The following is a 27,578-nucleotide window of genomic DNA, read 5'->3' as shown; positions in this document are numbered from 1 at the left end:
GCTTTAAGTTGTTAACTGTGTTAGAGCTTCTTGTTTGTTGTATCACAGGTTGTTGATGACTGGTGACTATTGAGCTCAAAAGCATGCATAATCAGTTGGATGCTGGGGTGGTGGCGGTGTAGGTACAAGAGTGCAAAAACTTGATAGAGCTAGGCACAAGGCACAATTCTAAATAGCCCACCCCAATCAGATGAATTGTGTGCATATGACTGATCACCTGATCAGGAGGAGTTGGCACTGCTTTGAGGTGTCTGCCTGAACTAGCTCTGCAGGCTTTGTATCATTCCATTCAAAAGCCACTTTACTTATTATATGATTTTGTTAGCAATGCTATGTGTACTTTATTTCACCAAAGCTGCAAACGAACTAAAAGTACTTGATTTTGTTCCAAATCATGTAGAACTCAAAACACCAGCCATTCCATTCATATTAAAGACAACTTGCTAACGGACATTTCTTTTTGTTTTAGCTTTTAAGTCTAATCTATTTCTGTTAAGTGTAACAATTTCTTCCCCTTCCTCTTCTGTCATGGTTGAGTCAGCAGGGCCGGGCTTTGCTATTTGCAAGAGACGGGGGCAGGAAGAAATGTCTTTGTTTTTTTGGTGTGTGGGGGAAGAGAGTTTGCGTGTAAAGAACGTGCCTGTGCCTGACTGCATTTCCCTTCTGTCTCTCCATCGGCGTGCAGTTTGCTTCCACCACCAATATTTGCAAGGTAAGTCTCACCAGGTAACTCTTAGCTGCTTATACTTTATTATATTGTGATTGTTAGGATATCTGTTTTGTCACTTTTCTGTTTCATTTTTTTATTTTATTCTCATAATCTTTTTGACAAAAGCTCACCAAAAAGAACCGCTTTGTTAGTTTGTTTTCTTCCTGCCACTGCATTCCAAATCTGTTCATCAGACATTCCTGACTGGACGTAACGGAATAATCTGCAGGGTGGAACAATCAAATCTCAGTTACTCTCCCATAACTGAGTCTTCTCTCCCTGAAGAATTCTCTCTTTCTCACTCTTTACTTCTTTCTCCTGTCCTCCGTTAACAAGTATTATTATGATTACCTTTCTATAAAATATCATCACTAACCATTGAAATATAATGTGTTTTAAAGCAGCAGTAATATACACAGCAACAAGTGACTGCTAACTGCCCTTTCCACTTCCACATCCAGTTATTTTCTGTAATCAGATAGGTACCATTTTATAACACTTTGTCTCTATGTTAAATGTATCTTTAGCTTTGTGTTTGTCATTGAGCTGATTGTTTTTGGAATTTCGGATTGACTTTTTCATTTAATTGCTTCAGTCTCCCCTCTCATTATCCAATCCCTTTATCTCCCAGACGTAGAGTGGCTACACCCAGCGCTACACACACACGCACGCACGCACGCACGCACGCACGCACACACACACACACACACACACACACACAATTACAGAGTCAATCGACAGATTGGTCTCATATCTCTCCTCACCTCCCGCTCCGTCTGCCTCCATATTGTCAGCTCTCATATTTCTGTCTGGTTACTAACGCATGAATGACTGATTGGTTCAGTGACCCCTGTAGCCTATCTCTGACCTTATCTACATTTGTCTCTCTTGCTCCAGCCCTCTGGCAACGCTCTCCCTCTCTCTCTCTCTCTCTCTCTCTCTCTCCCCCTCTCTCTCTGATACTACAAGCCTGGGTTTGTATTATTACACCCCAGGGGTCATCATCACCATGCTGGCTTGTGGTGAACATTTTGTCAAACTTCACTTTTTTGCCTCGGACATACAAAATGAGAAGACAATAATTGCCAGAAACACATAAAGAGGTGAGCCCCGAATGACCATAACAGGTCTGTAACACTGAGTGTTATGGGGGTTCCTTGAAAATAAAACATTTGAGAACCACTAGTACTCGTATATCAGTGGACTGACTCCTAATATGCCTTAGTGTCATAGTAAATCAGTGTCATACATATTGTGAAGAACATTCAGTAATTGGGGCTTATGATCAAAATAAGAAACGTGTGTAAATAAGAAATTAATTTGCTACGGAAAAAAAACAAGTATTGCCACGGACACATTTGTCCGTGTACGGACATGTTGATGACCCCTGCTTAGCGCTTACACCTCTGTCTGCCTCTGGGTATTTCATTGGCCACATCCCGAAGCGAGACTGGACTTGTGTTAAAATCTTGCTTCATTCTGTCCTTTGTCCAATTGTCCCACATGTAAAGTTGTCAAATTGCAGTTGATTAGTCTGTGATGGCAAACTAAAATCAGTGCTTGCTAAAGAGAGTATTAGAAGAAACAGTCGTTGATTCCTCCTCACCTCACTATGTGACGCAAGGCCCTCACGTCTAACCGCACAGGGCTGTGGCCCTGTGCGACTTCCCCATTCGACCCCCCTGGATTCTGAAAAGTTGTCCAAATGCTGTACACATTTGAGACAATATGAATAATACATTTTCATTTTGGCAAAATTGTGCCGCTATGGGTCAGGCCATAGGGTCACCAAAATCATTAGGAGTCATTCTCAAGGGAGCATGAAGATAGCAATAAGTTGGTTTGACAGCGAAGCAAAGACACCTCATCCTTTGTCAGTTTCTCTGATAAAATATAGAGCCATGGTAAGGACAGGGCGGTATACAAGCTCTGCAGAGGCAAAGGAAAGGAAACAGCAGAGGGACAAAATGCTCTAAAAACTGGCAGCTATAGCTCTCCCAGTAATTATCAGCTTGGCGTTTAGCTTTAGCAACAAGGAACCAGGAACCCGACTCCCCCCCCCACGGTGCCCTATCCACGGGCCGCGGATATCATCATCCCAGCTCCTGTTACCACCAGCATATAAGCTAACCAGGCCAGGTGAGCGCAAACACTCCTCCTTGCCGGCACCCCGTGATCCCTTACACACACATATACACACACCAGCACGTTCGCAGTGGACAGGCAGAATGGAGCCGGAGTCAGACAGCGTACCTGGGGAGATCATACAGTTAAGTGGATCAGGGCATTTTCTCTCTCTCTCTGCTTACTTACTCTTCACGTAGCTTGTCCAAGCATTGTAACCCTAACCTGCCCCGGCCCTTGTGTGTCCTGTGTGAGGGCCCTCTCTCTTCCGTTCTTTGCTCATGCCCTTCCGAGCATTTATGTGTTCAAATATTTACTCTCCTGCGCTGTCATTTTCTCTTTTCTGCCATGACAGGCACTTTTACTAACTTGTGTTCCTGTTAGGAATTAAGTGATGCAATGATGATGGGGTATACTCTGCTTTAGGGTTGCAAGTTTGCAACACAAATTATACTGTACGTGTACTGTAGCTAGGCTTGTGGAACATCTATAGTAAATGGCACATACTTTAACATACAGTTTATCACTGATGGTATCAGAATTCAGGAGTTATGAATCAGAGTCCAGTGTCACTAAGGTGTCTCTCATAGTGTCTTATGAGAGGGGTAGCATCAGGGCAGGGTCGAGCTGGCGTTGGCTTCTTCCTGTGCAGGTCAGATGCAGCTGTTTGGTGACCTCCCACAACAGCTCACAATGAACCCAAACAAGGTTCCTTTCCCCCCACTATTTCTGGGCATCACCCCATGAGAATACATCTTATCTGAAATCAGGAGATACCGGTACATGTGCAGTTTGTATGCAAAATAATGCATCTTTTGAGGATTGTTCTGATGTGCAGAGACAACCTTAAACATAATGACATACGCATGCACGCACACGCATATGCGCTCACGCACGCACACACACACACACACACACGCACACAGGTTTGCAATTGCTACTTTGTGGGGACATTACACATAGTCTACTATCTTTGTGGGGACATTCCATTCATTTTGAACCCTAACCCTAACCCTAACCCTAACCCTTAACCTAACCCCTAAACACCTTGTGGGGACCTATTAATAAGTACCCACAAGGTATTGTGCAAGGATTGTACTCTCTTTGTGGGGACATGAGGTCCCCACAAAATAGTAATTCCCTGTCCACACACACACACACACACACACACACACACACACACACACACACACACACACACACAAAACGTTAAATTAGTGGTTGGTTATTTTATCCTCTGACTTCAATCGCTATAATCAACTGAGGCAATTACCTGTAGATTGAGCACTCTATTTAATCGATCCTTTTGAGCCAAGTTGAAATTGAGCCATATTAGTGTCAATCATGTCCTATGTTTATCCTGCGCAATAAAATCCTCAGTGTGTAAAAGTGGACCACTTTTAGAGTTGAATTAACACTGAGGTCTTTGCTGTGTATCTTTTATCAGTACTGTTTACTCCTTGGTGCCTGACTCAAAGCTAAAGTTAAATGCAATTGCAAACTGATTGACATTTACATTAGTCAGAGAACGATTGTGCCTACTTTGTATAGTATTTACATTTGCAATTATTAAATGAGAGATGACACCCCAACACTGTAGTGCAATAGTTTACTGGAATTGTGTGCTCTTGTGTGTCATTGTAAACTAGGTACTGTACTAGTACTTCAGCTTTACACTTTCCTCCAGTGAAAGACATTTGAATTTCTACCAAAGCACAGTGTAGTTTGGGAAACATGAAGTAATGCATTATACAGCTACAGCTGTAGAATGGATTTAATTGCAAGGCCTGTCCATGATGTGTATTGACAATTGTTGTTCTTTCTATTCACACCCCACACATGTCTGCCAGGTTAAACGTGGTTAGACTTAGCCCCCAAAAGCCTAGAAAATCTCGATAGTCCGACTTAGGTTTAGGGATAGGATTTACTGTGGTAGTAAAGCATGTATTTAGCTCCCTGTGGAAAATATACCTTTAAGATGGAAAGCAGTCCAAGTGTAGGCTACTGTATGTAAAATAATTTACATTGTGTGTTGATTTGAGAGTTTGCAGTTCTGGATAATGTGAATAATGTGAGCAAAGACTGTGATACAGATCTCTCTAATGGAGTCACACAAGCGGTGATGTAAAGTAACTAAGTACTTTTACTTAAGTACTATACTTAAGTACAATTCTCAGGTATTTTACTTGAGTTGAGCATTTCCAATTTCCTATACTTTTACTTCTACTTCACTACATCTCGGATCCAAATATTTTTCTTTTACTCCACTACATTAATTTGAAAACTTTAGTTACTAGTTACTTTGCACATATAAATTATACTATTATAAAACATACATTAACCACCTATTTAATACCAAGGATATTTAAAAAAAGACGATCTACAAGCTGACAATGCTTCGCATCGCGGCGTGTTGTGAGCTTGTAGATCCGCTCTTTTCAAACATTTTGTACTTTTACTTTTGGTACTTTAAGTATATTTTGATACCAACACTTTCATACTGAGTATATTTTGAATTACGGACTTTTACTTGAACCAGAGTATTTCTTCTTTGCAGTAAGGACAACTTTAGTTTTTTACAACAAGGTTTTATATTTTAGATTGTAATTAAAGAATATAAAAGATGAGTGTTAAAGTTATTTCATTTACTTCTTTCTATTGTTTTAGAGATTCTTATTTCAGTGGATGGGGGCATGCGTACAAGTGTCTAAATATGTCATTTTACACAGAATAAGCCCATTCCCAAGATACAACACAACCTTTCATGGTTGGATGTGACTGTAAATAGCAATAAAGAAACTGCTGGCTTATTGTGTCTAAAAAGACATATTTAACCACTTGTACGCATGCCCCCATGCGTATGCATGCCCCACATTTTAGCACGGTAAATGCGATAAAACAATAGAAGGAAGCAAATGAAAACATTTTAACACTCACTTTTTCTTTTCTCTAATAACAATCTAAAATATGAACCCTTGTTGTAAAAAAAAAAAGTTGTCCTTTTAGTAAAACATTTTAGTATTCTTTCCACCACTGCATGCGACATGATCCAACTTGAGTACAGACACACCCTACTTGTATGGGTGTGTCTGTATTCAAGTGTTCTGTTCCAACCCAACATGTTAATCTTATAGGCCTATATACTTTGTCGTTCGACTGTGTCACTCGTCGAAGATTTTCAGTTGGTTTCTTTTTCTGCGAGCGACACGGTTGTACAATGCTGTATAAATGGCTTTACCCCATCTCTTTTATTCGATTAGAATTGGTTGCATGGTTAAACACCTTTCTTAGTCGTTAGTCATTTTCAGCCAATTTGCTCAGTCATTTGCTCCCATCTGACACCCACACAACTGCTCTGCCCTCGGGCTAGACTTTATTGAGGAGGAAGTACAAGAAATAGATACTCCCTCCTATGGTGACCAGCAAACCACTTCCTTCTGAAGGCTAGACAACAATTTTCCATTAGCACCCTAGCTCATTAGAACACACATCTTCAACCCTCCTTCATTCAACCTGAGCGTACATACTGTAATCTTTACACATCGTATCATCTCTCAGACTTTTTTTTAATTGTTACATTTCTTCTTGATGTATGTGGATCTTTCATCTTTATTTGATGACTGTATTTTGAGCTGCATTTCTTTTGTATCAAAAGTGATAAAAAAATAGAAATACTGTTCCTACGAAACAGTGTGGGCTCGCATGTAACACCATGTATGGGCACAAAGATCTACCCTTTGGCTGCACCTCATTGGCTAAGGGCCCTGCCTTTGTACTGTCGAGGATAACTTGACTGATAGATAAATGATGAAGATAACATACTTGTGCTCGCTTTCAGCGAGCCCACAATTAAGATGACTATTATACTGGGGAGATAAATTCTCGCACACATAAAATCATACCTAAATAGTATCATGATGAATATTATTATTCGTGTGGTTGCTATAGGTATTGTTCTAGGAATCTTTTGCCAGCCAAGTGAACCTGCTTTTTGTTAACCTTTGCACAACAGAAAAGTGAAGCTTGCTTCACCTGACATCCCAGACAGAATTCATTTCCCAGTGGATTCCTCATGACTCGTGCCAGTGCAACCACACTTGCAATTTCCCAGAATTGCACCTTTCTAGTTAGTGTGGTTGCCCAACAGGGCAACACACTGTAGTCCTGGGGAAACTTTATTTATTCTAGATAAACTTTATTTGTGAACAGGTTTTTACCTTGAATCAGATGCAATTGGAAATTGGTGGAAAAACATTCGGGAGTGGTGCTAGCTTAAGTATTGGTTGAGCTTCACATGACAGTTAGCTTGCTGCAGAATCTAGTCACGTTGGCAAACACACTTTTCCAATTGCACCTTTCTAGTTACTTGCGCAAGCAGAGCGCGCAAGTACTGCGATCGGCTGGGTATGTATGTATGTGTCCTCTCTTGTCTAAGACCGCAGCCCAATCAGGGACCAGCATCTCTGGCAAGTAGCAACGTCATCATTAACAGGCAATGAGGGACCAGTATTACTGGTGATGCATGTCATTGTTCATAATATATCAGTTTTCTTTAGAAGCGGTGATGCCAGTGGTGAGCGCACCTCATGGTGTGCTCTGCTTTCGCACAAATAGACCATAAGTAGGCCATATGGCCTACAAGTTGGCACCTCGACAGAGTGCATTTCTAGTTATTGTTATTACATAGGGGGAACATTTGCATATAATTGACATGTTTTCTGACCACACGTTATCTCCTCTCCTCTCTCCTTGCAGGATGCTCCCATTCCAGGCGGCGCCAGGGCAGTTTGGACCAGATGTCCGGGAGCCAGGGCTCAAGGTGTGGAGGGTGGAGAAGTTGAAGGCGGTGCTGCTGGATCCCCAGGAGGTGGGGGCCTTTTTCAACGGAGACTCGTACCTGGTACTGGATAACCGTGGATTCATGGGGGCTGACGTCCACATGTGGATAGGTGAGAGTCTAGTGAGCAACAGAAGTGGACCACATGGACTAAGTGCAGACCATTCAATTAAACTACTTTACTACTTACTACTAACTACTTACTTTATTTATATTTTTTATCTATAATGAGTACTGAGAACGAAAGTTATAACGGATTGTCCTATTGAACACGGAACAGTGTATCAAGTGTTATCTTGATAGATCCCCAGCCTGATAACAGGACATATTTTGGCCATGCAGGCAAGCGCCACTCTATCAAGATGAACTGCTAGCCAATGGCCTGTATAACGCACCTAATTACTGCTGTGGCTGTAATGTGGCTGTTAATAATTAACTTTTCAGAGCAATTGTGGCTGAAAAGCTACGATCCCTTCAGCTAATGTGATGATGACACTCGAGACAGGACACTGACCCTACGTTACGCATAATTATGCGAGGAGGATATAGATGGATGGGCCAATGATGCCTGGGGGATGGAGGGGAGGGGGTCTGTGGGTCCGTGTAGGGACCAGGGAGATACAACAGCGGGACAGAACATCCCGATGGGATGGGCACGTTCCTGTGCCGGGCCCATTAAAAATGCAGGAGCACTCTTACAGTACTCAAATGTGGTTGTTGTTTCCAGCATGTATCCGGTGCTTAGGTAACAGTGAGCTGGTTGTCACAGCTGGGAGAGGCCTGTCACGCTGCTCAACCATCGATCTCCCTAACCGGCCCCACTCTCCCTCGTATGACCCATTGACCGGTGTGCTGTTATTGTTTACCTGTCGCTCGGCTGCCCTACTAATGCAGGCTTTGTTTGTTTCTATTCCCTTTGTCAGGTATCCCTTTGTTTTCCCTTCATGTATATTACCGTTATGACAACTTCATCTTGTTTTGCATCATTTACTGTTTCCAATTTCCTCTCCTCTCCTCTCCCCTCCCTTCTCTCTCTCTCTCTCTCTCTCTCTCTCTCTCTCTCTCTCGCCCATTAAAGGAGTCACTTGCAGCCCAAAAACTTTACTTGCCAAGTGTAGCCTCAATAATTTAAAGCACGAGGAAAGAAGACATTTAAAAGTTGAAGCCAGCATGGACCATACTCAGGTCATTTTACTCTTAGGGTGCGGTCACACAAACCTTACCTGTGCTTTTCAATTGGAACGGAGAGTTTTTTATTTTTATTTTACAGAAATCCGCAGATGGCTACAAACCGCTCCGTTCCCATTGAAAAGCATTAGCAGAATCCGCCCTGCATAGGTAGAATTAATGTTTGGTGTGATCGTGCCCTTATGTTTGAGGGGGGAAACCGACATAATTAATGCAATGTAAATATTCGGAACTTGTCTCTCTAACTCTCTCTCTCTCTCTCCCTTCCTGACAGGTGAGAAGTCATCCCGTGATGAGCAGGTGGCATGTGCCATGCTGGGCACCCAGCTGGACAACTTCCTGGGAGGCGACCCAATCCAACACCGGCACGTCCAGGGCTACGAGTCTCCAGAGTTCATGAACCTCTTTCCCAGAGGGGTCAGCTACAAGGTGGGGATAGGCCAAGCAGGAAAAACCTTCTATTAGCACGACAGCAGCTTTTTTGATTCTTGCATGAGTCACAGTCACACAAATCCCGACATCAATCTGGGAATCAATCCAACATTAACAAAAAACTGGTCAAAACCTTGGGGACAACATTTTTTTTAATTGGTGAAGTATTTTAGTTATTGGGAAGGGGGCGGGACGGCGGGACGGGTGTACAGTCAGGTTGTGACACGTTCATTCTAATCATGCCGATCCAGCAGTTTAGTAGCCCAAAGAGTCTGATCAGCAGTGAAGAGCATGCATGTGTATTTCCTTGTTTTTCATGCAAAACAAATGCTTGCAATGGATTCAGAATAATTAAAAGCCCCTGGTTTAACCACTCACATCCAACTTAAAGCTGATTTTTTGGGAGTAATCTTTTCCTTTATACTCAGTAGTATGGTGTATAGTAAGTGAATGAAAATGAAAATTACCCTAGCTCTCAAACATGTTCCCCCGCATTTTCTGCGAGGGACATGGGAGCTCAATTTGTTATTTAACCTTCATAGTTGACAAAACCACTGAGAAACGGACCTTTGCTCTCGTGGTCACGGAAGTGTCGGATTCGCCCCAACTAATATGACAACTGTGGCACAATTTCAGTTGTGGCAGAGTTGTAAAGGAGGGGTAAAGTACTTCTGCAAGTGGTATATCTAAGAATAGGAACTTCTTGTTTCTTGCCACTTCTACTTCTTCCTTCTAGGCCTACTTTTTTATTTCCACATGGCTAGTTACTTGCCACAAGCTTACTACCATATGACAACTCTGGCACAATTCCTCATTTGAAAACATGTAAAGGATATATATTAAATCAAACCCCTGTATTAGGCAGTAACTGAAAAGAGAATTATGTTGCTGTTATTGAGATGTTATCTTAAAAAAAGACATGCAAAACTTTACTGTATGTGATGTGAACACACTTAGTAGCTGGCAAAAAAGAAAGAAAACAAACAAACCAAAAACATTTTATTGCACTTTGCAAAATTCGTACCTAAACATGTGTTTTACTTCCAGGAGGGGGGCGTGGAGTCAGGGTTCCGGAGGGCCCAGGGTTCCGGACCAGTCCACAGGTTATACCAGATCAAAGGGAAGCGAAACATCCGTGCCAAGGAGGTGGAGCTGTCGTGGGAGAGCTTCAATAAAGGAGATTGCTTTATCCTTGACCTTGGGCAGGTGAAGGGAACTTTACGTTGACCACATCACAATGCCAGCTGGGACAGAAAAGCCCATGTTTTTCATGCTTACAAAATCCAACAACAAATCTGGATCTCAGACTTCATGCGGCCAGCCTGTGACAGCAGTCATCTATGACGATAGTCGTCTATGACGTATGACTGCACAACTGGGCAACCGTTGGTTTGAGCCTAATCAGATTGAGTCCCATTGATTGTCCATTATAGATAAAATATAATGAATGACCCAAAATTCATCCAATCAAAAGAGAAAAGCCTACAAAGATCCTTCATCAGCTTCCAGTTCCAATTTGTCATTCATTTGTTTCATCACTTCAAATTTCACTTGTTTATTCTGTATCTCTGCCTTGATAAAAATATTTGAGAGTTAAAAAATATATACATATTGTATAGAACCATCAGCATAATCCACTTCCCTATGCTCCTCAGACTATCGTGTCATGGACTGGTTCCCAGGCCAATATCTTTGAGAAGCAGAAAGTGCGGGAGATCGCCTCGCTGATTCGTGACACAGACAGGCATGGTAAAGCCCACATCATTGACATCAGCGAGGGGGAGGAGCCAACGGAGATGCTGAAGGTAAACACTGCAAAGAATAATGTCCCTAATGATTAACCCTCCTAAAAGAAATCTGAACAATACAGTCATTATTTAAGAGGGAATTACAGAGTAATCATTCTTGAGGCCATTTGTATACAAGGTATGTAGGGAGTGTATCCAAAATAGTTCTCTCTAGACTACAGTCTACTCTAGGGCAGTGGTTCTCAACCTGTGGGTCGGGAACCCCAGGGGGATCCCCAAATTATTATTTTTTTTTTTTTTTTGGGGGGGGGGGTCCCCAGATGATTAACTTAAATGCGCAACATTGTTTTTTCACTCAACAGTAAACAAACCAACATAAAGGTTTAAGTGTATAGAGGGTATATGCACATTTCTAAAGTCTAAAGCCAAATTGTCAAATATTAGAGGCAGAAATTGTGTTGTGAGGCGTTGTGAGCATGTAGATGAGCTATTTTCACAATAGAACCGTGTTAGACAAAATATTATGCCTCAACTCTTAGTGCTGGGTGGGTGGCTCTGTTCTAGTCTAGACTACAGTCTACTCTAGGGTAACCAAGACCGTAGTCTAAACCTCATCCAAAACAACCCATTTCTCTCGAGTGACAGGTGCTGGGACCAATGCCAGAGCTCGCAGTGAGCACTCCAGAGGAGGATAGCAAAGCAGATGCTTCCAACTCAGCCTCTCTCTTCAAGGTAACCTCAGGTGCAATAGAGGTTTATAATATCAGTAGGCCAAACTATAAGTATGCTATTGTCTAAAAATGTAATAGGCTATTATACTTTTAATTCTGTTTCCCATCTTATACGATTTATGAATCCAAGGTGAAAAGTGTTATTTTAACATGTATCACAGGTGTCAGACGCGACAGGTTCGATGACAATGACCAAAGTGTCAGAGAAGAGTCCATTTGCCAAGGAGCTGCTGTTACGAGACGACTGCTTTATTCTGGACAACGGGGCCAATGGAAAGATCTTCGTCTGGAAAGGTCAGGATTCAGGAATCTTCGAACCTTGGCCGACAAATAAGATGCACACAGAGGATAACGATAGTTTCAGTTCTTATGCTGGTGATACACGTATCTAATTGAATCACTTTATCTTTATGTTTCTTATCAGTTGTTTTGTTGTTGTTTTTTGCATTGCCACTCCAGTTTAGTCGTTGCCAATTCCCCTTATGTTTTATAGTCCCTGTCACTGACAACTCAATCTGGGAACCCATTCGGTGAAAAAAAAAGTATTTTCTTTCCCTCATAATCTGTCTTGAGAGGTTAGTGTTTTTGGTCAGGGGAGCATTACCCTTTGACAATCTGCTCCTCATTGAACAGACACCCCAACCAAGTTGTAGTCTCCAGGGTGGTGGGCACGAACTTTACCCCTGTTCTGTTCTGTTCAGTTCAGTTCAGTTCAGTTTCTTTCTTTTTTTTTACAATAGAATACATACATTGTGCATTGGTGCAACTTGAGCAATCACAGAAGAGTTTTCTAAATAAGAATTTAAGTCCAAGGCACAAGTTGTTAAGTCCATTTGACAGTAAAGTGTCCAAGATGCTGGAAAAGGGGACAGGGATAAGCATAATGCTTGTTGAGCCCTACCCCCGGTACCGTTTGCATAACAATAATAAAATGATAATGACAATAACGTTACCCGTACACCATCCCCATGCACTATTTGAATGACATTGTACTGCTTTTAATACATTTGGAGGTTGATAGATTCACTCTCCTCTGTCTCTGAAGCTAACAGAGACTACTCCTTTTCAGACAAAGGTAACATTGAAATGTATTAGCACGACTAAACTAGTTCATTGATTGACAGGTAGTGGAGCCAATGCCGAGGAGAAGAGAGAAGCTCTAAAGATGGCAGATGAATTTATCCAGAAGATGAACTATCCCAGGATGAAAACACAGGTGTGACTCACAAACTGTACAGACGCTTTCTGTAATATCTCAAATTAGTCATAGATATGAATGTCTAAACTTGCAATGCAGTCACAAGAAGTCTTAAGTCCAGTGCCTGCAATGTTTATACAGCCGAAAGTGAATGTGTGCCATGAGCTCAACAACTTTAACAACCACACAATTCTGGATATTTTTTATCATACTGGCCATTTACTAGCTCTATTCAGTGAAAATGTATTATTACTATTGTGATTTCCCCTGTATTGTCTAATCCTGAGAACTGTTATTATTTTGCAGGTGGAGATTTTGCCACAAGGGAGAGAAACCGTCATGTTCAAACAGTTCTTCAAGAACTGGAACTAAACATTTTCACGTGGCATTCAATGTTCTCATATCTTGCACTCATAATACTTCCTAAAATACAGTTCTCAGTATGTTACATAATGTCGGTACTTTACAAATATACTGTATAAATATGATTATTATACATGTATATAATTGTAAGGTACTGTACTAAGAAATTCATTGTTCGCATTAGACATGGGTAGACACAGTGATATGATGTCATCTAAACAAAACAAAATCTGCCAGACATTTTTAATTATCACTGTTATCGGCCCTGTCACAGCCATCTACTGTATATGTATGGCTTTGTTCTCTCTGGTAATCAATCTTGGAGTTAACAACAATACATCCTATCCCTGTGTCTCCCACAACCACTTAAATCCCATATGGCTGACCGGAGTCCCTCAGGGCTCTATACTAGTGTGTTTTCTTTTGTCTGTTATTGTGGGGAAAGCTTTCACTGAAAATAGCCGATCGACAAATGTGAGCTTGTCGATCTGCTGTTTTCTGTGAAAGCCTTCCTCACAGTAAGGATGCTGGGGTTTAAGTGGTGAATGCAATAGGACAAATTAGTAAATTGCTGTGAGAGAGTAAAAAGATGTTGTATTTTGAATGAGAGTGCAAAGATATTGGAGTATTTAAAGCACAACACAGAATGTGTCTTCATTTAAAGATGACCACCCACTGTTGTTAAATCTTTTAAACAGACTAGTTGTGTAGTTAACAGTTTGTAAAGCCAAGATTCCATGAAGCCTCTGTTGAATTAGTTTGGTTCTGTCTTTTTTATATTTGTTTAAGAATAACATAGATGTATTTTCCTGCATTTGAAAATAAGAAAATAAATCATAAAACAGGACAACTTGTACAATAAGTGGTTTGTAATTCTGTATGCTTTGCCTATCGTTATGTTGCACAGACATTGAGAACATGACCTACTCCTATATCTGATTATTAACCTTATGACTGCGGTTTCACCTCCATGCTCTGCGTAGGTTTATAGGCCACACCTCCATCCATAAAGCATAATGATGGTACAGCCACGTGTTATTTACACAACCTGCACTTAAACTCTGGCCTTGCAGCCGTGCGGCTACATAAACACTATAAACTCTGCCACCTGTCTACAAACTGCACACACGTGAATAAACTATTAAAATATGCGTGTTCAAGGGGGACAACTTTTATGCCCAATTAGTCCAAGAAACCACAGAGCATGTCATCAAATAGATTCCATTATAAACATTCACCCCATTCAGAGGCTACTTCAGAGGCCTTCCTGGTAATTAACCACTGTGCAGTCGAGTGTATCAAATTATGACCCATTAGACTGATAACCTCACGTTCAATGTGTAGTGAGTCGCACATTAGACTGATAACCTCACGTTCAGTGTGGGATGGGGGAATATATGGACCAGTCTCGCAGATTAAGGACCCAGTTGGGAAATTCCCAACTGGATGCTGGCTGGGAAGCACCATAGAAGACAGGGAAGCACCATAGGAAGCAACATAGATGACAGGGAAACAAGGTACACCATGGAAACTAAGGGTACGGTCAGGCCGTAGTAGCCACATATGCGTAGAAAAAGGCGCAGCTCCCATCCACTTCAATGTTAAATGAATAGACCGGAAGACTCCTTTCATCTGCGATCGAAGAGCCCACAGCACCATAGATGACAGGGTAGCGCCAAAAGAAGCATCAGGGACGTGCAGAGAATGTTAGAGAGGCAGGGGCCGGAAATTTCTACAAGGACCTTTTGGTGAAAATAGCAGACCTCCAAGCTCACACAACACGTCGCACTGCAACGCGCTGTGAGGTTGGAGGTCGGCTATTTTCGGTGCTTGATACCACACTGAACTATAGCCTAATCAAGTGAAAACTGGAGATGTGGCATATGGCATGGATTTCTACACAGAGAGGGCAATTCTTTTAACATAAGATGCTGCATTCAAGTTCAGGAGAGTTTGGACAAGGCAATTCTCTTGAATACTGCCTTCAGGTATGGCATGGAAAGGGGCATTTGCGTTTCTTTCATCATAGTAAAACTGCAGTCATGGTCTGGGGAGGGCACTTTTTACAGACGGATAAAAGGGAAGGGGCTCAAGCCCCCTTTCATGTCTATGTGCGCACGTGCCTGGGAAGCATCATAGCGCCTGGGTCCTGCACATAGGTCCTGCACAAGCCCCCAGAACCCAGGGCTAGACTTGAAGCAACCCCGATGGTGGCCAAAGTTGGAACTGCAGCCTAAAAAAAACATGAACGCTAGCATGTAGCTAGGTAGAGACCACTTTCCCCCAGAATGCACCTGGATTAGCTACATGCTAGCACGTAGCCGTTGCTTCAAAACGCCACTGAGCACTTGCATTGAAATGATAGTGGGGGCGGGGCTCGTCCGATCTCTATTTTATATATACTCTATGGCAAGCCCCCAGAACCCAGGGCTAGATTTGAAGCAACCCCGATGGTGGCCAAAGTTGGAACTGCAGCCTAAACGCGCATTTTGGCCCCGCCCCCTCCACTCCAGACAATCCTTCCTGTGAGCGGAGAGCAGCGTGACGTCATTTGTGGTCTCTAAATAGTGGCCAATTTCCCCCAGAATGCACCTGGATTAGCTACATGCTAGCACGTAGCCGTTGCTTCAAAACGCCACTGAGCACTTGCATTGAAATGATAGTGGGGGCGGGGCTCGTCCGCTCTCTATTTTATATATACTCTATGCTCTATGGTCCTGCACCATGGGGGAAAAAGAGTAGATGAAGAGGGATTCCCGAGGAGACATTATGAAGGGAGAGTGACATCTGCTGGACAGGAGGAGGATGAGACTGGAGAGACCATAGGGAGAGACCTATGGGAGAGACAGGCTAGCCTAGCTGGAGCTAGACATCCCAGCCATGTTAAAACAAGGTAGGGATGATACTGCAGTTAGTTAGCTAGATGCATTAGTATCTAGGCTGGCCCCAGGCTAGAGACAGGCAACCTGTGTGTACTGTCTGTCTACAGCTGAGATCACTGTATGTAGGAGGTGTTATACTGGGGACAGTTCACCCAAAGAATAACAATATTTAATTGATCTCACCCCATGGAGAATTTAACACCCTGTTGAATTCATGGATATTTTTTAGTTTTTGTCGCATTCCTAAGCCAATAATTTGAAGACGTGGTTCCCTATGGAGACACAACGTGCTTTCTTTGTTCCCTATAGAGACACAAAGAGTCTCCTCAAATTATTGGCTTAGGAATGACACAAAAACTAAAAATATCCATGAATCCAAGTCTGAATGGGTTGAGTAATCGATAGAAATAAAGTCATTTTGGGTGTGAACTATCCCTAAAGTAAAGGTACAAAATATTTGCATCAAAATATACGTAAAGTACCAAAAGTAAAAGTACTAAAATGTTTAAAAATAGTGGATCTACATACATGCTCAAAACACGTCGTGAATGATGCGACACATTATGAGCTTGTATATCGTCTATTTTCAAATAGCTTAGGTATGTAAAATAGGGCTTAAGTCGTTAATGTATGTTTTATAATTTTCATACATTTTCAGGTGGGGTGCCAATTTCAGACAATCAGGAGACAGTTAGGATGACTATAGGCTGACTATAGGATGACTATAGGATGACTATATGATGACTATAGATAGGATGACTATGGGATGACATTTAACACTTATTTTAACAAAATAATATAACTTACAGCACCTTTAACCCTGACACCAGTCATAAACTGACCAACAGCATGCTGCCAAGAAAGGACAGTGCATGCAGCAGGTAGATTATTTTATGGTTGTTTATTTTAGGGTGGAGACAATTTTGATGATTATTAAATCATATCAAACAGCTATCTCCTTTTATGACTGGGTGTTTCTGGCTCATATGTCGCTTTTGATGCTGATGGTCTATTTGTTATGACAACAGTCAGCTCTTAATGTACCGTATAGGCCTATTGAGGGAAATGGTTAAATCATAGTGTTGAGTTTAAAGATGAGAAATTAGACCTTTGTTCCAAATCACAACCAATTTTCCAACACTGGATGTGTCAATGCAATGACTGTAGAGTCTCAAGTAACTGTAATATAATGAATAAATGAATTATAAGGCATATTGTTGTGACATGCACTGCAAAAAGTCTAGGAGTGCTTAAAGGACAACTTTGTTTTTTTACAACAAGGGTTCATATTTTAGATAGTCATTAGAGAAAAGAAAATATGAGTGTTGAAATGTTTTCATTTACTTCTTTCTGTCGTTTTAGTGATTTTAACGATTTTGATTTGCATGCATGCGCCCAGGTTGGGGGCATGCATGCAAGTGGCTAAATATGTATTTTTTTTAGACACAATAAGCCCATTTCCACCGCACCGCAATCTTTCATGGGTAGATGTGACTTATGGGGGCTGTTATAAATAGTAACAAAGAAATTGCCGGCTTATTGCGTATAAAAGATACATATTTAGCCACTTGTACGCATGCCCCCAGCCCCCCACCCACTGAAATCAAAATACTAAAATCGCTAAAACAATAGAAAGCAGTAAATTAAAACATTTTAACACTATTTTTTTTTTATTTTCTCTTATTGCAATCTAAAATATGAACCCTTGTTGTAAGAAAATAAAGTTTTCCTTTAATTAACATTACTGTGGGGTCACACAATTATTATATCATTACTGTACTGAAGCTGGTTTGTTTCCCACTCCAATGAAGTGAGGTCTACTATAGGCTACTACTTCCCAGAATATGGTTGATAGCGTGCAGACTGACAGACTGCTGTACAACACGTCTCTTCATTCAGCATTATGTAATATAAAACGACATGATTTCCCGTAAACCCTGAAGGATCTCATCATGCTTGAACTCTCAGCCATAAAAAGTCCAAGGTTCAGGGAGCAGTTGAGTAAAATAGGGTAGAGTGAAGTACTGGCTGTTCAGTCTTTGAAAACGACCAGACCAAGACCAAGGACCAAGACCTCCCCCTAGGCACTGGGTAGGATTTCTGATGATAATTATTATACTATTTTATATTAACTGATAATTAATGAATTAATATAATAATAATTTTTGTCTCTTGGATCTGTGAACAATTTTTTACTCTCATTTTCAGTATCCATAAAACTTGCATTTTAATTGAATTACATTTCCCCCCAATTTGCATTAACATTTACATTTACCTTACATGGCTGAGTGACATTTGACAAATAATAACTTAATATGAGTGAAACTAACAAGCATAATGCAGACCAAATAACATCTTCGAGTTCCTACTAGTTAAAAAATATTGCTGTAAGCAAGTGTTGTAAATGCTTCCATTCAAATTTTGTATTAAAACGTTTAATGACATTGAATTATCAATTTCTATTTTCAAAGGAATACAATGTCTTTTGAGATGAAGAGCATTCTGAAGACCAAAACCACAAGTATGTAATTTCCTCACTCTGATTACTGTAGATGAAATATTGTTGCGTCATCGGTGATTGAAATGATTACATTTACAACCTTTGATCAGATCTCTTTGTGTGGCATGGAAAAATATGGCAGCCTGGTATTACATCCATGGTCATAAAATGTGTTATGTGTTAAACTGGTATTTGATATACTGCCATCCATTATTAACAACCGGATTTTGCAGACTAATACTGTCAGTTGCCTACTTGAAAGCTTACGTATATAGATGTCCATTTTTGGAGGCCGATGTGCTGAATCTTAATAATTTAAAACCATATAACCACCTATTTTCTGCTAATTATAGGTGGGACTAATGCCTCTAATGGGACTAATCCCATTAGAGGCATGTTAGGTCAATGGTTCTCAACCAGTAATTTTGGGGGAGCCCAGATGACAGAAATGACAATTTTAGGACTTTAAAGGAGTAGTTCACCCCCAAAATGACTTTTTTTCTATTGATTACTCATGCCATGGAGAGTAGAGTTCAATACTATTTTTAGTTTTTTGTCGCATTCCTAAGACAAAAATGTGATAACAATAAATGTACCCACATTCATTCCGGATGGTGACCCGTTTCGAAACGGGTCACCATCCGGAATCAATGGGGGTAAATTTACTCAAATCAATTTTTTGTCTTAGGAATGTGACAAAAACCAAAAAATATTATTGAACTCTACTCTCCATGGCATGAGTAATCAATAGGAAAAAAGTCATTTTGGGGGTGAACTACTCCTTTAAGACCATTTTTAACACCTACAAAAAGGGGGAAAGAAAAAGACCATTACTGCATCAAAAGTAATCAACAATCTATACTATAAAAACTTGTCAAACATTGTCAAAATTGTCAAATAATATTGTAATCTAATGCCTCAAGTCCTACATGCCAAGTGCTCATCAGGGTTCAGTTCAAATATGGTTATTTTGGAGGGTCACAGCCTGATAAGGTAAGGTTGAGAACCTCTGTCTTGGGTGACTGAATATCCTCCAAACATGAATCTTTCCCTTTGCAGAGCTGAGGGGGGAGAGCAGCACCCAGAGCAGCTCCATCGGGGCGGTGCGCTGGTCAGTAGCTGAGGAGGACGTCCAGGCCCACAGCTCGGCTCCCAGCTCCCCCAACAGACCCAGCAACGACAGATCCCTACACTTTCAGGTACAGTAGATGACACATGCAAAACCCTGGGTAGAAATGGAAGAAATGTGCACAAAAGTTGCCTTCGGGTCGTGTCTTTAATGCTATAGAATCATCTCAGGCACTGTAGACAAATATGATATGCACTTGTCTTGCACATGCACGCACATGCGTACACTACTGTATGCATACTGCATAGACACAGATGCACGCACAAATAGGCCTACGCACACACATGCACACACACAGCCACACACACACACACACACACACACACACACACACACACACACACACACACACACACACACACACACACACACACACACACACACACACACACTATTATTTATGTAAGAAAACATCCTGATGATCCCTTATTCCCACCAAAACAACCCCCTGACCCTGACCATACAAAATTTAAGAAAAAACTACTATTCTAATGGGAAATTTGATTCCAGTTTTTGGTTAAATTTTTTCAATGACTATAACCATTTCTCTACTGTCATTTTTGCATAAATGCTGTTCGTGTCTGGCCATTTCCATTTCCAAATCTGATTTCTTAAATCATTATTTGATTTTGTTAGGTCAGGGGCAGGGCATGTGTATAACCTGCTGATAACTTGTATGTAATGTATCATGCAGCAACCAACTCGCCAGAATGGTCTGAAGGACCTGCGCAGCTTGCAAGAGTGTGTCCAATTCATCAATCACTGGAAGGAACAAGTGGACCAAGTCTGCAAGGTAGGGAGACAGACAGACACACGCACACGCGCGCACAACGCGCACAACGCAAATAACAAAGTCTACAGACATGCTGCATTAGGTACTTAGTTAGATATTAGGTAGACCTTTTTACATTTGAAGACCAGGAACCATGTGTATTATTGATTTTATTGATAGATTATTTTCTTTCTTCAGACCAATAATGTTGCCACCTTCACAAATAAGAACAAGAGATAAGGGATAGTTCACCCAAAGAAAAAAAGAAAATCTAACTATTGATTACTCTACCCTATAGAGACTTGAATTCATAGATATTTTTTGTTTTTGTGGCATTCCTAAGCCAATAATGTGATGACCAGCAGTGGTTCCCTATGGAGACACAAAGAGCCTGCTTTGTTTGCTATGGAGACACAAAGAGCCTGCTTTGTTTGCTATGGAGACACAAAGGGTGCGTTTATATGCACAGATGTATTCCACTTATATTCGTAATGACTGCTCATTCAGAATAGAAATGCCCATATAAACGTTTAGGAATGGCCATTCCGGTCTGACCCGAATGAATTTTCATTCTGGTTTGAAGAGGTGGTTTATGCCGTTTCAATCGGGATACATTTGTCATATAAACGCTCCATTCGGAATGAACTGCTGTCTGAACTGCCCCCCCCCCCCCACCCCCCCCACCCCCTTCTCCGACCTGAAGTAGGCCTACTTTGCGCATGCCCAAAGTTCTATTCCGAATGAATCCTTTGGTCATGTAAACGACAGTGGAATGAGGGATACTTGTATTCAGGTCCCATGTAAATGTTTGGGTATGAAGCTCTATTCTGAATAAGTTCATTCTGAATGCCATTCTGAATGTGCATATAAACGCACCCACTGAGTCTCCTCAAATTATTGGTATATAGGAATGCAACAAACACTAAAAAATATCCACAATTCAAGTCTCAGAAAAAAATAAAAGCCATTTAAATATTAGTTTGCCACTGTTTATAGCATGTTGTGCCCTGTGACTTTTAAAGACTTTTTTTTTTCATCAACCTTGCTGGAAAAAGCACGACCCACTACTTTAAGGTGTTCCTTTTTCTTAGTTAAAATTGACAGATAACGGTGTAGATAAAGATGTGGATGGAAACACCTGTATACAGTTGAATGGCCTTCCTGAAAGGTGAAAACCCTGGTGTAAAAGTTTTATGTTGGTCAAGATGAGTTCAAACTAGGGTTTATGACAGCTCCCAGAGATTGGATAAGCGTCGCCATGGGAAAACGATTACACAGAGTACACATCATACATAGGTTATTGATAGGTTAAAACCCCTGTAAACCTGGCATCTGTATTATGGATATCATTATGGGCAAAATAATTCAAAAGTGTTCCAAATTTTTGCACACCTCGTGGCACGCTCTGCTTGCAGACAAGTAGGCCATGTGTGGCCTGCTTGTACGTGAGACGCAAGTTGGCACCTCAACAGAGTGCAGTTCTAGATATTATTATTATTATTACCCTTATTATTATTATTATTACTTACAAAAAAGCTAATGGCCAGAAAGGCCTCATATGATGTGAATGTTTAATGTGCTTGAGCTTATAGATTCTAGTTATTTGTAATCTAGTACAACAAAGTGTAGTAGATTTCTAGAAGAGGCTGCATGGTTCACGAGGCTAACAAAGTGTAGCTATAGGGTGGTTAATAGAGTTTGTTGCAAGTTGTTTTATGACCCGGTTAGATCACCTACTGTCCTGTACATGGTTAGAACATCTAGGACAGGAGTAGGCAGTGGCAAGTAACATATCTGATGGATGCTGACAAGTACAAGCGGGTCAGGCGCTGTGGGTGGAGTAAGAATGTTTACATGGACCTTTAGACTAGTTAACTGTATATGCAGCTTTTACTTATACAAAAGCCATCGGTAGGCCTAATAGACTTGACCACTAAGATTTGACCCTCAAGGTCTGAGTCAACTAAATGGTCAGTTCATTTCACAGTGTGTATTTCTTCTTGTGAGTGGGTAAACCACATTCCATGGCTATATCACATGTTCTTTTAAAAAAGCTGGATATTGATTGTGCTCCTGTATATCTTTCAGAAGGATGAGGCTGGTGAGGGGAAGAGCAGCAGAAAGAGTGAGTCTCAGACTCGCACCGAACGCAGCATGGAGGAGAGCAGGAAGTTAATCTTGGAATGGGCCGGAGAACTCCATCATATCGACAAGGTACAGTACATAGTGTGTGTGCGTGTGTACTTTTCCAATATGTTATATGTTTTGCCCATATTTCAACAAAGGGAAAGTGTAAAAAAAGAAAAACTTTCGCAGGCCCAGATTAAAAGTTTATAAGCAGGTGCGCAGGCAAAGAAACAGTAGGTACTTTAAACAATATCAACAATAAAAGATAAGCTCGCACACTGCCACTTGGACAGAAGTTTGAAGTGAACTAGTAGTAGACCTTCCTCAGGAATAAGGTCTACTAGACCAATTTTAGGTCTAACAGTCTGCGCAAATAACACATGGGAGTGCTCTGGTCAATGAAGTGCATAGGATTTAAGTGGTGAATTGAACCGTGTAATTAAGGATGTTTTGAAAAGGCACATGAAATGTCCATGACGTCTGCTTCCAGCTGCTGAAAGACACACCCTGGAAGATAGAGGAATGTGAACTAGAGGAGGAGAAGAGGAAACTGGAGGTGGATGCCAACGAGGAAGCTCAGATGAGGGTTATGGAGTGGGCCAAGGAACTGCAGGTGGCTTCAGAGGTGAGGGCTCTAATGACATTGGGCCAAGGAAAAGACTTGTCACAGAACACTTTTTGTCATTTTCTTTTTAACGAAAATTTAAAAATGTTAATAAAATGAAATACAAATAGCAGATATACAAGCACATAGAACTGTTACATTTTCACTATTCATCATTCTATATACTAGGATAGTCGAGTCATTTTTCTGGAAAAAAGCAGATCTGAGTGGTACCGTAGATTGCAAATTGAATCTATGCATTTATGTGGTGTGTGTGTGCGTGTGTGTGTGCGCGCGTGCGTGTGTGCGCGCGTGTGTGTGTGCGTGTGTGTGTGTGTGTGTGTGTGTGTGTGTGTGTGCTTGCGTGTGTGTGTGTGTGTGTGTGTGTGTGTGTGTGTGTGTGTGTGTGTGTGTGTGTGTGTGTGTGTGTGTGTGTGTGCTTGTGTGTGTGCATGTGTGTTCCAGACCTATGGTGTGGAGGGTGAGGAGCTGGGTAAGCTGCTGCGTTGGCTGGGCCTGAAGAAGAAACGTCTGGTCAACCTGCTGCCTCTGCTGGAGTTCATCACCTGGTCCATCCTGAAGGAAGACAGCAAGGTGATCACACACAACACACACATGCACGCACGCTCGCTCACACGTACATACTGCACACACATATGCATGCACACAGTCACGCACAAATGCAAGCACAGTCGCGCACACACACACACACACACACACACACACACACACACACACACACACACACACACACACACACACACACACACACACACACACACACACACATGCACACTCACACATATGCACGCAAACAGCGATGCACACACATGTTTCAGATGTTGTTTTTGACAAGCAAGGACAAAGTTTCATATTCTTCCAACCTATAAAACATTTGCCTATTGGAACAATGGACTTGTGCAAGTTGATTACAATCTTTTATCTTGGCATTAGATTCAAGATAAGATTTCTTCCACAGGGGATTTTTACTGACCTCTTCACCTGATGTGTTACATACACATACAACTTTTTCAACAGAAAGGACCACACCTCTGACAATACTATTGTCTCTATTGTCCATTCAGTCATTAAGTCGTCAAAACTTTAGCTTTGATTAGCTTAGTTTACATAGCTGAATAAATCAATCAATCAATCCTCACTTTAAATGCATTAAAACATTGACTAACTAATCAGTCAAATCATGACACATGTAGCCTATGTAGCATGTACAAAAACGTCTTTATTTAGCTGATGTTTCGATCCTTTGTGGATCTTCTTCAGGTCATGTAGCCTATCACACAGATATACTGTAGCATATAGGCCTACAGCCATAGTTACATAACCAGTGATATAGGCGAATGGTCGGATTAGTGAACCTTTGGATGGAGGTTAAATCATCATACTGTTAGTGTTAATAAAGGAGCATGGTGATGTTTATACAACAGTGTTCCATTCTCTGGCTGATAACTCTCACTTTGCAGCATGTCCCCTGTACTGATATCTTGCACTGAAGATTCAACAGATAAAACGCTGTTATGGTGGTGCTGTTATCAGAATCAAATTGTAACACAGTCAAACGTTTAAGTCAAGTAAGTAAGTGACCAGCTCAGTGGCCTTGAGGTTAGAGTGTCTGCCCTGAGACTGGGAGGGCGTGGTTTGATCCCTGGTTGGGTCATACCAAAGACTGTAAAAATGGGACCCAGTGCCTCCTATCCCTGTTTGGCACTCAGTATCAAGGGTTGGATTGGGGGGGTTGATTACCACTACTGATTCCCACGGCTGCAGTTCACCACTCCAAGTGATGGGTCAAAGGTGGAGAACAAATTTCGCTTACAGCAATGTATGTGTCCATAAAGGTTATTAAAAAGTTGTGTACCTTGTAGGCTCTGATGAGGCTCCACTGAGTCCTGGGTTAAATTCCCGGACACGGTGGACCGTTGCTGCATTTAGCTTCCTGACCCTCTCTCTGTTTTCTGTTTCCCTACTCTGTGGACAATCCATAAAAACAAGAGATAAACAAATAACTCTTATCTTATTATTATTTTGTCCTCCTTAGAGAATGATTCCGCAGCTGTGGTTGCTGGCGAAGCAGCGCACCTGGAAAGCAGGAATTCCACGATACATCCCCAACTCAGGTGGGTGTTCATATTTTACATTATATTATGGTACCGTATGTACACATGGTATGTCTGGTATGTCTGAGCCTAAATGTATTGACATTAAATGTGTGTTTTCTGTTTTTTCAGTGTGGACCTGGATTTGTAGTGCATCAGGTAAGATCAACCCTATTGGGTGCGATTATGTAGTTCAGGGGCCGCCACATTTTTATGTATTGTATATTCATGAAACAGTTACACTAAGATACCAACATGACTTTCACAATATTCTGAGCTGATTCCGCTCATCAGCTTTACAGTGTTGTATTTACACCATCCATCTATAACCGTCCGAACAGCTGACGTGAGTCTTGACCCCACAACCAACCACCCATGGCTGCAGCTGTCCGATGACCACCGGAAGGTTCAGGAAGGCCTCTCTGCAGCAGACCTCCCTTACAGCCCCCAGCGCTTTGACGGCTGGCCCTGTGTGCTGGGCTGGGAGGGCTATGGTAGTGGACGCCACTACTGGGAGGTGGAAATAGTCAACAACGGCTACTGGCGCATAGGAATGACCACCGCTAGCTCCAAGCGCCACGGCCGTTTCCCAATGACCCCACGGCAGGGATACTGGGCCCTGTGGCGCAGCACACACCAGTTCTTCGCCTGCACCAAGCCAGAGATACCCCTGCCCGTGGATCTCGTGCCCCAGCGCATGGGCATATACTTGGATTATGAAGAGGGACAGATCTCCTTCTACAACGCTGAGACCAAGTCCCACATCTACTCCTTCAACGGAAGCTTCAAGGAGAAGCTCTACCCGATGTTTGCTCCACTGGATGGACGCACGCTCATGAACATCATTCCACCACACAAGATCTCATTGTGAGAGGAAGCTGTTTTTTTTCCCCAAGCGGGGAATATTTCAATGTACCAATGTATTATAGGCAACTTATGCACACCTGATATAAGCTTAGAGATGGGTGCGTCAGCAGGGATCAACGTAATTCAAAACATGCACAAGATGTAACCTACATATGACACCAATGTATTGTAATATTACACCCAGACCCCACGGTTGGGGTTGCCCCACAAAATATAAATAATATCCAACAATGTCGAGCGGATGCTTGTACCGTATTGTATTTTTGTTGACCGACAAACACTGTCCATAGAGACTTTTAAGCTTGAGCTTTGTAGGTAGGCTATTTTGGCACAGTTTGAAGTCGGTCATCAATATGCACATGACTATACTGTATATGGGCATAGCGGTTGGATCTATGGCTCTTTACAACGACCTCTGTATCTGTCAGTCCTTGACTCCTTGTCCCTTGTATATGCCCATTTAAGTAGATCAGTATATGCATGCCCTGCTTTTGTGCCCATACAGTATATGGAGGTGACAGGTTTTTTGCAGCTGATGCCATGATGTCCCATTAAAGGTTAGACAACTCACTCCATATTTGAGCGGAGCTTCATTGGGAACTCCTTATATGGCTATGGCTGAGTCAGAGTGATGTCAGAGGTCCGCCCGCCGGCCCGCCCTCCCTTAAGCCAATTTTAAGATTGTTCAAAATGTAAAAGAAAAAGAAAAGAAAAAAAGAATGAAATTCTGTGCTAGCAGTCTTTTGCCACTGTCCTGTTTTACCCCAGCTATTCCTACCCTGAACTCCCATTTATTTTTTTCCTTTTACGTCTGGGGACAAGCTTGTTTCAATGCCTGAATAAGAGGAATTCAGACTTGGCCACGCCAATTGATGATCATTTGCTTGCTTGCTTCCTGCAATACTGCTGACAGCTCACAGCTTGAGAGATTTCTGAACCCCTAACTGCAAATACAAATTTGCTGTTGAAAGAAGATTATTAAACTTGACTTGTCAAATGCACCAGCAGACAAACAACATTAAATGTCTAAGATGTATGTGTATATCATTTATTTCATTGATGTTTATAGATAATATCTATCAATATTCATTATACTCATTCTTTCGCATTCATGTATTTCTGTCTGTAGGCCTATGTATATGCACTTTATACTATTTTCAGAATCTGTACTGTACATAATAAATTTCACGTAACTTGTTGACTCTGCTTAATTTGTATAGGTAGGCCTATCTTATCACTTACCCTCAACTATT

The 27,578-nt window shown here is 41.5% G+C and overlaps 2 protein-coding genes across 2 annotated transcripts; both read left to right on the top strand.

Moving 5' to 3' along the window:
• Positions 1-7,589: 7,589 nt before the first annotated feature.
• capgb (capping protein (actin filament), gelsolin-like b) lies at positions 7,590-13,672 on the top strand (the record flags this gene model as incomplete). The annotated part of the gene is made up of 8 exons (XM_080742386.1): positions 7,590-7,782; positions 9,133-9,287; positions 10,338-10,496; positions 10,946-11,095; positions 11,684-11,770; positions 11,931-12,063; positions 12,894-12,985; positions 13,274-13,672. 8 exons carry the CDS (start codon positions 7,590-7,592, stop codon positions 13,337-13,339), a joined length of 1,035 nt encoding a protein of 344 aa, XP_080598512.1. The 3' UTR covers positions 13,340-13,672.
• A 5,018-nt stretch (positions 13,673-18,690) lies between these two features.
• LOC308297961 (uncharacterized protein) lies at positions 18,691-26,329 on the top strand (the record flags this gene model as incomplete). The annotated part of the gene is made up of 9 exons (XM_080741525.1): positions 18,691-18,733; positions 19,772-19,911; positions 20,536-20,634; positions 22,702-22,827; positions 23,231-23,365; positions 23,810-23,938; positions 25,401-25,479; positions 25,591-25,617; positions 25,800-26,329. The coding sequence occupies 9 exons, from the start codon at positions 18,691-18,693 to the stop codon at positions 26,327-26,329; spliced, it is 1,308 nt and encodes a 435-aa protein (XP_080597651.1).
• Between the last annotated feature and the right edge of the window lie 1,249 nt (positions 26,330-27,578).

Source organism: Nannobrachium achirus (genome assembly GCF_963921795.1).
Source record: "Nannobrachium achirus genome assembly, chromosome: 14".
In the NCBI taxonomy this organism is placed as follows: domain Eukaryota; kingdom Metazoa; phylum Chordata; class Actinopteri; order Myctophiformes; family Myctophidae; genus Nannobrachium; species Nannobrachium achirus.
Note: the sequence above shows the minus strand (reverse complement) of the source record. Positions and strands in the feature narration are given on the sequence as shown.